This window comes from Amphiprion ocellaris, chromosome 3 (genome assembly GCF_022539595.1).
Source record: "Amphiprion ocellaris isolate individual 3 ecotype Okinawa chromosome 3, ASM2253959v1, whole genome shotgun sequence".
NCBI lineage: Eukaryota > Metazoa > Chordata > Actinopteri > Pomacentridae > Amphiprion > Amphiprion ocellaris.
Genome location: NC_072768.1, coordinates 10,087,595 through 10,100,730, shown reverse-complemented (window position 1 = coordinate 10,100,730; position 13,136 = coordinate 10,087,595). Strand labels below are relative to the sequence as shown.

General features: G+C 39.7%; 1 protein-coding gene across 3 annotated transcripts in view; it reads right to left on the bottom strand.

The window, feature by feature from the left end:
- The window catches only part of mctp2a (multiple C2 domains, transmembrane 2a), a 32,487-nt gene extending 24,218 nt beyond the window's left edge, over positions 1-8,269 (bottom strand). For 2 of the 3 annotated variants that reach the window (XM_023264720.3, XM_035945685.2), the window contains exons 1-9: positions 8,112-8,269; positions 5,912-6,922; positions 5,752-5,811; positions 4,354-4,413; positions 4,155-4,266; positions 1,592-1,734; positions 1,410-1,486; positions 1,193-1,304; positions 1,063-1,086 (exon numbers count right to left, since the gene is read on the bottom strand). In XM_023264720.3, coding sequence (XP_023120488.2) covers positions 1,063-1,086; positions 1,193-1,304; positions 1,410-1,486; positions 1,592-1,734; positions 4,155-4,266; positions 4,354-4,413; positions 5,752-5,811; positions 5,912-6,913 — 1,590 coding nt within the window. In that variant the 5' untranslated portion in view covers positions 6,914-6,922; positions 8,112-8,269. The remainder of the gene's footprint in view (positions 1-1,062; positions 1,087-1,192; positions 1,305-1,409; positions 1,487-1,591; positions 1,735-4,154; positions 4,267-4,353; positions 4,414-5,751; positions 5,812-5,911; positions 6,923-8,111) is intronic. The other variant, XM_035945686.2, reaches the window with a different exon arrangement.
- Positions 8,270-13,136: the final 4,867 nt, after the last annotated feature.

Here is a 13,136-nt window from a genome sequence, read left to right as displayed (position 1 = left end):
GGGAATTATCAGCCTTGCCGATCTTAGGCATCCCACACTGGCAGCATGCCTCGAACAGCCGAGCCCCCCTTCCGCTTCTCCCATACGCCCCCTCCTGTTTGAAACACTATCACACAGCAGAGTTTTACTTAGGCACTTGCCATTCCCTGTCTCTGTGGTGGTAACACAGAGGGAGAAAACGATGTTCTGACAGAGGGGGAGTGGAGCTGTAAGAGCTGGGTATTCAGCACTTCCAGGATAGGTGTTAAATGCAATAAGATATTGTACGTTTGTCAAAAATGAAATGGGGGGGAAAAATGGCATTGTTACATTGTTAAATTAGCACTGTGATTTAGGCAGCAGAACATTGTGCAGAGTCCCACCACACATTCCTGTCTCCCTTTGAGTATCTTTAACCATCTGTAGTGGATAACCTACACTGTGTATGAAAATGGCATTCATTCCTTTGTCATCTAATTTCAAATTGAGATTGTCTACTGGACCATCAAGAGACTGAACAGTGGCAGATGTAGTGACAACATAGGTGTGAATATAAACCCACTCGCTGCCGTGTGAGTCCCAAACAGCAACCCTCCTGTTTCACTCTGAATCTAATTACAGCTGCAATATATTGAAAACCACTTGAGGAGAGATGGAACTTTGTTTACAACAAAACCAAATACCGCTATATAATTCTCATCTAAGGGCTCTTTTATGACAGCATATTCAGTCAATATTAGGATTTTGGTTTTGATCAAAATGTGATATTGTACCATACTTTTTTCACACATAATGACACTACTGAAACTAATATGCATTGCTAAAAAGGTTAACTATAAAACCACAAAAGAAATAGGATGTGCTGAAAACAAGGTTATACACAAAAGCTCGAGTCCTGAGCATACGCCTCATTCTTTGTTGCAGTATAATACAGTGAGCTACTGCCCCCTAGTGCTTCAGACAAGGCTAACCGTAAGCACTTCTGAGTAAATGAGAAAAATGAAAGCAGGAATACTGACAACGTTCTGGATAAAATTTGGAAAATCAAGTTTAAAAGTAATATGAGGATATTAAAATCCATACCTTGTTCTTTCTTTGTGGCCATCTCTGTGAATAGAAAAGAATTGTGTGAATCAGTACAGAAATTTAATCAAGACTAAAGGCAAATACTTTCATACACACACAAACTTTTTATTCCCAAAATACTACTTGCATTCTTCTTGATTGTGGCATCTCTAAACATTAAGCAGACTTCAACAACAATAACTCCCATATCATCTTCTTTACTTTTTGGATCATCGAGATGCAACTCCATTTCATAAGTTCTATGAAAAAAACAGAAATGGCAAAAAGATTAAAACTGAGGATCCCTTATATATATCTTGAGGATAATCTATTCCCCAAAATAAAATAAAAATGTATTTACTCACTTGTACAATTCAAGATCTTTTAGAGAAATAGAGCTGGAACCCATGAACTCATCAGCGGTCCGATTTTTATCATAGATCTGCAACATTTTGCAAACTCTTATCACATTTTACGAAATTATGTGCTCTGGCCCAATACCACTCTTGTAAGATAACGCACTTATATTCAAACCAACAATGCCTACCCGAACGTCCACAACATGTTCTCTGTCACGAAGAGGATGAGAGAAGGACTCATTCCACCGTGGATTCAAGCTTTTATACACCACCTTGCTTTTATAGAACTGTTTCCCTTCAAGTTTGAACTTCACATAAGGATCGCTGGTACCTAAAATTAAAGAAAAAAAGAAAAGTCAACAAGGTAACCTTGTGTAAAACAAGTTGGAATCACTTAAGCGGTGCACTAATTCACAAACACTGCATAAATATGATTTCATAACAACCTCTGGCGGAAGGGAATTATTCAATGCAAACTATGTTTATGTCATGTGGAGCATACTGTCACTATAAAAATGTACACTATGTATGAAAACAGACATTAACACACACACACATACACACCCTTCCCCCATGCTGGTGGTGTGAGAGACTGAAATATGTAGGGAGGAGGTGCGCCCCACACATGGCAAAAACAGAGGAATGTAGCTGTTTAATTGTCAAAGAGGAGAAACACTCGCCAGCATGAGGCAACCAGAAACCAAAATCTAGAAGCAACCAGTGTTAATCTCCCAAGCCTGTTAAGAAAGTCTGTCTGTGAGTAGGGTGGGGGTATGGGACTTCTTTGTTTCTGCAATTGCATGCAGATTGGCCAAAAAATGAAAGCCAGCCCCATGCCTTCATTTGTATAGGGGAATAAAGGGGTGCTTGAGAGAGCCTGCAGGGAGGCTTGAATCACATGACAAAGGCCCTGTGGGGATGGGCTGTCAGGCCTGTCAGCTCCCCACTCCAAATGAACATCTCGCAAAGGCAGGCAGGACCCACAGCAGCTCCACCCTGCCAGCCTGTGACAGGGAAACCTCCAGGCAACTTGACAGGAGGAGAATGTGGCAGCTAGCAAGGAGAAAAGCTCTGGCATGACTGAGAATGGTGACGATGGAAATTAATGGGAAAAAAGGGGAGAACAAAAAACCGAGGAGTGGGGGCTGGTGGTGTGGGTCTTTTCAGAATATGTAATGACAATGTATGCCATTGGTGGGCCTTTGGCACTGTGCTGATTGTTGGGCAAACACTGGAGAGACAGGGGGCGTGTGGGGATTGCATCATCACGGTGCCATCTTGTCAGAGGAAAGTAAGGTCTCAACTAGCATGGAGTAGGGCACTGGGTTTGGAGGGTCCTGTGCCACCAGCAGGCAGGGGGAAAAAACAGCAGCATTTCAAGTAGACAGTCCTTTCGGCATTTTTCTGTAAGGTGATTTCCCACAGCTACAGGAGCTACAGTAAAGTATAATATTGTTTAATAAATCAGAATAGCCTAAGGGTCTCAATTCCAAATTAGATTGATGTAACTTTGAAATGCTGTCAAATCACACATTTCCACTGTGAAATGCATCTATCACTCTTAAAATGCCAGTTTTAACATTCTTTTTTTTGTTGTTGAGTTAAACACAAGTCCAAATAACTGCCAAAAATGTGTCACTAAACAGTCATATTTAATTAGACTAATTAGACCACACATTAATTTTCTCAAATGTTGTAATGCCATTTATGGCCACTTGAGGTTGCTGCTTTATCAGAGCTAACACTCTTGGGCCTGGACCTCGAGGAAGGATCAGAATGTGTTGAAATCTAGACTTCACACTTATGTTTCTTTGTCTTTCTCTCTCACAGAATAATATCATTGTTAATGAGCAACAAATTCTCAAAAGACCAGTCGATTTCGAAATCAACTCATTTAAGTACTTTAATATTTGGCATTAGAATAAACACTTTTTCAAAGTTTATGAGTAACCGTATACCTACATATAACAACTATTAATAATTGATAATGAAGTGTGGATTTGATTGCTTTAGGATGATTATATAAAACATTTAACTTCAACACTTCTAATAAAAATATTTTAGGACAAAAGCAGTTGTGATTTCTTATATTTAGATACAGAGAATTTGACAGGTAAATGATTACAATTCTTCTACTTTTAAAAATCCGAGCGCCAGCTGTTCAAATACGTTGAAATAGCAGTAGTTTCATGTACAGATTGTGTGTTCTCTAATTAGAACTGACTGCTTTATCCAAGCCTGTCTTTTGTCATACTGGTCTGACTGCATATTTCTCTGTTGTTTTATTTTTCTTTGTACACGCATAACTCGACAAGAGATTCTCACAAGTAAACACAGGCAATAACTGAACATGTCCCATCTTCTCTTCACACACAATAACACATTTACTGTTGACAATTTTCCTCCGTCTGATTGGCTCACAGTCAAAGCAAGATTAACAAGATGTATATGCACCTTGTGTACATCCAGTGTTTCATCAAGGACTAACCCTTTAGCTGTGGTTAAAAGCTAACACACAGAGCTGCATTCTTTTAGAGTGCACAATAACTCTGATACGGCACCTCTTTACTGATCTTTACTGATCCATGCAAGGGCATTAAAAAAATCCAACAGTTGAAAGAATAATACGATCACAAATATTATAAAGAGTTGGCCATTTTCACAGGAAGATGTAAGTGTGATAGCTTCTTAATCTTACAGAATGTGAAAGGATGGGACCTTACATGGATCTCCTGCAAGTTTCTGACCTACCAGATCGTTTGTCTCTGATGACCAGGTTCCTTCCCTGCTTCAGGTTGATGTTCAGGAGATACCTCTGGCATGCAGCAGGTATTTGGGCCTCAAGATCAGCTGTCGTAGCCTCCTGTGGAGAGCAAGTCACCTTTGTAAGCTTTTTCATATCATTTGCTTGGCTTATTTTGATGGGGACAGAAGTCTAAGCAGTACTCACAAAGTTTTCTAAAGGATCGTGACAACTTCCGTAAAAGAAATCACATGGTTCACTGGACATCTACAGAGGAAAACATTATAATTGTAGCACTTATTAAAACATCATAATGGAAATATTTTTGTTAAACTTAGGTGAGGTGATCAGTTGTGTAACCTGCTTTCAAAAGTGTGTTTATTTTTTTTCAAAACATACTCTGCATGTGTTTTGCTCATGACTACAGATAATGACTTTGGGGGAAACAGTGTGTCTAGACAAAGTAAATGTTGTTAACAGCAGTATAGCAGTGTCAGATGTGAGGCAAAGTGAGATCTTATCATCCTATTTGTGTTCTTTTCGTAGCCCTCTCCACAACATATTGTGCCACTAACTAGTAAGGCAGGTTTTCAACTGGTTTCCATATCTAAGAGATATCTAGACAAAAGAGGATGTGATAGTCTTGGTTTCAACTATACCCAAGGGCTGTAATAAGTCAAATCCCAGGTGGTCATTTTACATTTAACAGCAAACAGTCGAAGACATGCTTTTGATATGTTCCACTAGTAGACTGAATATGAACATGCTATAACTAAAAACTGATAAAATTCTGACCCTAAACTTGGGGCTTAGACAAGGAATGCCATTTTCAAGCAAGTCACCATATTAGAGGCTGAGAACAACTCATTACATAAAGTCCCAAGTGTGTAAACTCTAAGCCACGTTATTTGAAAATTAAATGAGAGCATGCAAATATTCAAGGAAATGTGACCAATATTGAAATATATTAGGTTACTGACAGTACTTACTGTACTATGGCTTCATGTTAAACTGCTTTTGTAACAACTGAGGTATATACCTTTGGAACTTCCCACAACCTCCTCTTGAACAACATATTCCAAGCAATGGACACTGCTTTAGCTTTAATATAATTCCTAAAAAGTGAGCAATTTAATCTAAGTTCGTACAACTAAAGAGTCTCTGGTCTATGTGCACAGGACTGGATTGGACTGGATTTCTCTGTCGTAAAAGCAAATCACAGAAATGACAAGCAGATACAGCACGGCCTCGGTTTACGATGTCCTCGACCTACGCCTTTTCATGGTTACATCATCATCTCCTATAAATTTATTGAGAAATTTGTGTTCCATCATTCCGATGTACACCATTTGCGACGTTAAAACCAATTTCATGTGGTAACTAGTTGGCGAGTGGAGCGGACGAATATGTCGTCACACAGCGCTATACAAGCAAGATGGCTTTGCTTACATTCGTCAGTTGTACACCACATTGGATTGTGCTACATTCGCTTTCTTTCGTTTGTGTTGTTTTTTTGGAGGTATATCCTAGATTATGATTTTAGCACTGTGTTAGCGTAGGTGAGTGACATAGGTATTTATGTACAGTATGTAAGTTCCGACTTACAGAGAAAATCGCATTACGTCGCGTCGTAGGAGCGGAATTCCGACGTAAGTCAAAGACCACCTGTAGATACAAATTTCAGATAACATGTCTATCGCACATCCAAACTTTAAACAACAACAAGGATCCTCTGCCTATACATGTAAGACACAAGAATACTGACCTCTGCGATGTCTTCCAGGGCCTCCTCAGGCTGGGTTTCATCTAGCAGACCTTCGTCCATGGAGTACTCTCTCATCAGCAAAGGAGAAGAGGGTTCTCGGTCCAGATCTTCCGAGTCTGTTGTCCAGGGCAGGTTGACACGCTCCTCGCTGGGAGTGCCACATGCAGAGTCCAGAGAGGTACCATCTGCACTCTCCAAAGGAGTTGCCAGGGTATCTAGTACCAGAGACATCCTATCTGCAGGACTATTTGCTCTGATAGCTGGTGGAGTCCCTTTTTCAGATGATGACCTTCTCTGCTCAGCTGATGTGCTCTTCTTTTCAATGACAGGGATCATTTGGTCTCCCAGTGAGTGTGCTCTGGCCAGTGCTGCAGCAACACTATCTGAACCCACCCTGTCTGCTTGGCTGTCTTCACCAGAGAGACTCACTCTCTCATCAAGATCTGGTCTTGGGGAAAGAGCTTGCACACTGGTAAAAACATGTCGTGGTGCAGGAACAGGTTCAAAAGAAAACTTTGGTACATTTGCCTTTGTTCTTTTATCCACTTGTGCATACAAGCCTTCTTGAGTCAAGTTCACTTTGTTCTCTGAGTCTGTCTTGTCACGTATTTGCTCATACAATGTCACTGGTGCACTGACTCTATTCAAAGCTGCAGCTGACTGATTTATCTGATGGACTCTGAGTGGAGTTTCTGGGACTGAATCGTACAGTTTGTCTGCGAAAACTGGTCCATCACCGATTGAGCCACTTGCAACAGAATCAGTATCACTCAGACCTGGAGAGATGCCAAAGAAGATGGCATCAGAAGCAGTGGACAACAAGGCACTCTCTGTAGAACATGCTGCACCTGGCACCAATGAAAGGTCAGGTACAGAAATACTGCGCCGATGGGCCAGATTTCTCCCCTGCTTGGCAAGTTCCTTCCTACGTGGCTTCTTGAGGTTGGGCAACTTAGTTTTTAGTCGCAAGTTCTCCAATATCTTCTTCTTCTTCACATCCATTTTAAATGCCTGTCACAAAAAAAAAAAACAGCAACAACTGTGAAATCAAGATCTTCTTTTCCATATATGCACAAGTCTAATGCAGAGCAGCAAATGTACAGTAGAAATTAAAGTTATACAAACTACTAATGAGACTGTTTGTAAAATCTTGTAGAGGTGGCTAATGATTTAATAGTGTTGCTAGCAAACCATTCATTCAAAAGAACAAGTCTTTCAGTTGAGCCAACTGAACTGAATCATATCCATTATTTTTTTTTAGGTCAACTGAGCTCTTGAACAAGCACTGAAGCTCTTGATTTTGTTTGCAGGGATTCACTCACTCCCTCATACTTATATATATAAAATTACTTGTGAGCAAGTGACTGTAACCTGCAATATGAAAAGAACAGGTGCGAGTTTCAAACTAGTAGAATTAGGCCCGGCAAGTTCAAGAGTAATGCTAAACTGCAGATGTGTTGAAAAAGTCTTAAAAGTCAGTTAACTAGTGGACATCTCTGATATTCAGCAAGGAAATTATTACAATATCAAGACTTATAAACAGAGTTTGATGTCTTTATCAGAACGACAGCACTTCCAGTTGCAGAAGCCTCGAGATCATGAGAAATATACACATTTTGGCCATGCTTCAGCTCAGTCAGTGGGACTACATAGTCGGAGTTCTGGTCAAGCAGTTTTGGTGATCGACTCCTTTGTAAAAATATTTTTAACTAACTGATTAGATAGAGGACGCTGAAAAGAACTGCAATGATTATTGCTATGATCATATCTTAAAAAAACAAACAAACAAAAAAGTTGACTAAAGTCACACTTTGCTTTAATGAAAAAAAAACATGCTATTTTTTGTGTTTGACAAAGAAAATTTCTTGTTTGACACTTCATAAAGATGAACTGATTTAAACAACTTGAAGGACAACTCTGTTTTTTTACCACCTGATTTAGTGTTATGCAACGCAGTGCCCACATACTTCTGCCAGTTTTCTGTCTTACTCTTTAACCTAACAAAAACGAAAATAATTCCATTCAATAGATAACTTTACAAAATCAGAACATGGCTGGCTATATTGTCATCAAAAATGTCTAATTTCACAAGCATTTAGTATTGAATTACTTTTTATAATCTACATGACACTATTGGCTGGATTTGTCTAGTTTAATTTAGAGAAAAAAACAAATCAGAAAACAAAACATAATACTTTACCTGTTCAGTTGACCTCTGCTCGCGAAGTTCCAAATGTTGTAGTTTCCACCAAAAGCAGTAAAATATTTTCCAACAAGCGGCTCAACTATCCTAACTATGATCAGAAAGAAGTATTCAAGGCTACACAACATGTATGTCGTGCACTTTTCTGCTTTAAGGTAACTTTCTAGACAAGTGATTGGTGGAGAGGCCAAACTGGGTGAAACTAGCCATACCAGTTACACAAGGTGAGTTTCAATGACTGAGAATGCAGTCGTCAACTGTTAAGTCCTGCCCAAGTTGTCCATGATAGATGGAGCTACAAACAGTATGACTCCAGTTATGTGGGATCAGAAAAAATCTGACTACAAATATTGAGTAAATTAAGACAATGTAGCAAGAGATTAAATAGACGCTGAAGCACTGAAATGATGAAACAGTTGCTCACTGTAGGCTACAGCAGCTTGTTTTGTCAGTCTGTTTATTGTTGATTTGTATATTTGACAGTTTATTTGCATTTGTGAGGCAATTTATCTGTTTTAAGACTTGCATGTATTACACTTCTCTAATATGGCTTCTCTTACAGGTCCAAGTATTTGAAAATATACTTAATGCCATAATCTAGCCTAATTCTACAATACAACTGTCTATCTTATCTGTCCAAAACAGTCCAAAAATACTGCTGATGGATTCTGAAACATGACTGAGGCATATGAAATGTCAGAACGGATCTGGCACTCAGTGGCTGCCTCGCCGTACCAAACTCCATTTCTTTCACGCAGCCCAATATTTGTTTACAGTGGAACATGGTTTAGCCTAAGCTCGTCAAAAGTGAGCATTTGTGTTTGCAAAGTATAAACTATAGCTTTCTGTCCACACATAGAAGCTAATGCAACAGACCCACTGGTGTTCCCGCTCTCTCTCCTTGTCTGTGCCTAACAGTGGAGACTATATGACAACAGATGTGTTTGAGTCTGGACTGAGTCTTGTTCAATATTTGCTGATGTCTTAAAGAGATCAGGCCCACATGAAAGAACCCCAACTTGGCTCCTAGTTGAAAGGCAGGGCTGGGGATCCACACAGGGCAAGCCCCGATGGCAGGTGGCCTGTCGCCCTCCTTCTTGCACAACTCAAACAACCCAAAACCCTGCTTGGTTACTCTACACATGCACACTGGACTTCTTCCAGCCGACAGCACAGCTGGTCTCATGGAAGGAAAGCCAAGAACATGCACTTGGGGACAAATATACCGAGTGATGCCCATGAAAGTCTACAAACTGAACACAGCCATAAAAGGGTGAGGTTGTGGGCTACACAGCTGACCTAAAGCCACTGTTTGTCTCTCAGTCACTTATGTTTTTCTAATCAGGGTAAAAAATGTAGTTGATGTTTTGATTTGTATGTTAAAGTAGCAATATCACACTGGAAAACATGCAAACAAGGTCCAACATTCAAAATCCCTCTTAGACAACAGCTAAATCTATAAATAGCAAAATGTGATGGTACTTTTCAACCAAGAGTATAAGTGCTTCAACTATTCTGTGTAAGGTGCACAGACTGTTAACTGCAGCGTTGCCACCCATAGCAGATCCATTCTCCAGTATTGACACAGCACAAATGAGATGGTGCAAATATTCACTAATTATTTCCCTTTGAATTGCAGTGGAGTCAAAAAAGTAGCCTCCAGAAATAAAAACACACACGTAACTGTAACATAACATTGACAAGCTGGCGTTACTTCCAGTGGCAGAGTTACAATTTGCAGGAACCATAGATCATAGTATAAGAGGATATATAAATGAACAACCAGTCATCGTTTAAACTGGAGTCCAAATACTGTGGAGGTTGGCATGTTGTGCTGGTGACATAATAGGTTCTATTCACAAATCTGATCAACTTCCGTTTAAATCTCAGGTTGTTTGTAACCCTCGAGTTTTGTGGTTTAATACTTTTATCTAGTTTTATTAGCATGTTGTTTTGAAGCTTGTCGCTGTTGTCTGTAATGTCAGGAATTTAAAACCTAATAAAGTTTTTTTTGGCCATTTTTGACAGCTAAGTCAAGAGTCAGATAGGAAAGTAGGAAGAAGACCTGTAGCAAAGGGCCTGAGCTGGAATCGAACTCAGGTCACTGCAACTGGGATTATAGCCCCTGTTTATGGGTCCCCTGCTCAACCAGTTCAGCTATCTGGGCACCCATGAACCCGATAAAATAGCAAGATTTGAGAAACAAGAGTTTAGCAGAACCATCACTGCTATGGTACCACTGACTCCAAGAACTACAGAAGAGGTGGGTCATCAATATCAAAAGTTTACCATTACCAATCACACACAAGTCAGCAGCTAAAACTCTCAAATTTGCGGCATTTGATATCACTCTGGACCCATGACCATTACTTGGAAACAGTAAAATAGCAGAAACAAAAGGAGTACACCCTGGACAGACCGCTAGTCCATCACAGGGCTACACAGAGAGACAAACAACCAAGCACACTCATATTCACACGTACAGACAATTTAGAATCACCAATTAACTTCAGCATGTCTTTGTACTGTGGGAGGGTCAACACGGAAACTCCAGGCCGAGATTTGAACCCAGGACCTCCTAGCTGTCTACCACAGCTCACCGTGCTGCTAGCCCAACTGTCATTCTGTGCCAGTTTCACACTTTTTTCCACAAGACTGAGAGTGTTCAGTATGTTCAGTGAGTATGTTCACTCAAAGGGCAAAGGAGCTCAAGATTTTCCATCCCTCTTTCTTTGACAAGTATGTCAATCAGCTCTACACAGTTTCCTGCTTCTTGGCAAATCAGTCAAAGCCTGCGCAAGCAAATGCTAATTCTAAAAATACTGGGCTGGACAGTATTGCTAACACTGAATAATTTAATATCAATGTCTTGCAGGGGAGAAAAGGTATTTGTGTGCTATATTTAATAAGCGATACTACAATTTAATAAAGTACAATGTCACAAGTACAACTACAGCAGTAATGTAAAGTAAATGTCAAAAATAGAATTCTCACTACATCAGTGTGTAAGCTGATTTTGAATGTCACACCTGGTTAAAATGGACTAAATCTGTACTACTTCGTCCACTTGGGGGGAAGTTTACTTTACAACTATAACATATTTTGAGCATATTTTCCCAGTGTACAGGCTCAACAAGCAAAGCAACAACTGACGACAGCCGTCAGATGAATATAGTAAAGAAAAAATGCAAATTTGTCACTCTGAACAGACGCTTCTCGCAGCAGACTTTGTGACGTGCTATAGCACAAAAACCACACAGGTGTATTCACGATGGCTGCATTCCATTTAGAGGAGGTCCAGCTATTGCGCATGCTGATTCACAGGCATGACTTACTGTCCCACTCAATGCAATCAAGTTTTCACTAATGCCTCAGTTGTGCTTTTCCTGCCATGACAAGTCAACTGTCATGCCATGAAGAAGGTGTATGGAAGAAGCTGTATACCGCATGTCTTATAACAGGCAGGAGAAAAATATTTTTCATGGCAAAAATGTTCAGAATGAAGGCATCCAGAGCAGACTGCTGTCAACAAGCAGACACGTGACAGCAGCCACTGGAGCCCAGGAGAATGCCTTTCTGTGTGGAAAGCATTTTGTGACAGGTATGGTCGTACCTTAACTAAGGCTTCATAGTTAGTCCTTAGACTTAAGTTAAATTCACCTACCCCTATGCTTGCATGTGATGATTTAACATGACTGCTGTGTTACCAGTTGCTATGCCACAAACTATCACATTGTTTATTAAGTTTTTACACTTAAAAGTCTGTCTGCTTAACTGTCTATAAAATCTATGACATTTTAACCAACCATTTTAGCTTTTGAACTTGTCATATGCCAAATAAGATTGACATAGAATATTTCAATTTAATTTATATGCAATCGCAACTAGACTGAGTTTGAAACAGAACAGTTTGACAGCCCATACACATGGTTTTGTTTTCAATTAGACGGTCAAGAGGACGTTGTTTTACGGACCTTTATTGCAATGGAGCAGTGGCACGGTCTAATAACATGGAAATACTATATAAAGCAGTGTAGGATAATATTTTAAAGCTTGGTGTCAGTGAGGTATTTAAGTGAAGGCAATCTGCGGAAAACCCCACCATAGTGGCTGCAATGGATATTTTTTATAATACCAACAGTCAAATAATAATGTGGAAACAACGTGAAAATCTATAGTAGTGATGAACCTGCAGAGAGACATTAATTTACTTTAGTGCATATCACATAAATGTCAAATGATTAAAAATCATATCACAGCTCAATTATTTATCAAATTATTTCTAAACTGACAAGCATTTCCTCTTGGAAACAATCAAAAAGCAAATATTTTAGAAAAGACTACATAGAAAATACAGGTCCCAAAGTAGAAACTCATTGCAACAAAAGTGAATACTCCTGTGATCACTGAAACTAATCCAAGTACCGTCCAGTTAGGCTGAGTGCATGAACATGGCTATAAAATAACCTGTGAAAAAGTGCACAGAGGTGTACTCACTTCTGTACACGTGCATAATTAATTGGATTGCAATACCGGAAGCTCCACTACATTCCAGTTAGCAACAGCTGTTTCTGTTTTTAGCCAAGCTAGCCGAAGTTAACACTTGTTACATACCTTCATAATTGCAGAGGTGCGCAGTCTGAAGCCAAAGGCAGAAGTGCTGCGTGTGCATTTAGGGTTTAGCGTCTGTGCAGCACTGAGCAGTGGGTGGAAGCATGGTGTCCAGGTTCTGTCTCCTGTCTGGCCGAAATATGGGTACAACTCCCTTGAATTTCATGTAGTCCAGCTAACATGGTCTTGTTCTGTAGCAGATGCTTGTTGATGACTTTTTTGATTTAAAAAAACAAAAACAAAAACACAGCAGCAGCTAGTTCTCTAGCTAGCTACCTACACCTGCCTGTTTCCAATCAACTAATTAACATTAGCTAATTAAACACAAACATAACTTGTAAACACGGAAATGCTTCACTTAGCGCTTTGAAACTAACAATTCACGCAAGTAAATACTTCACTGGTAAAAAT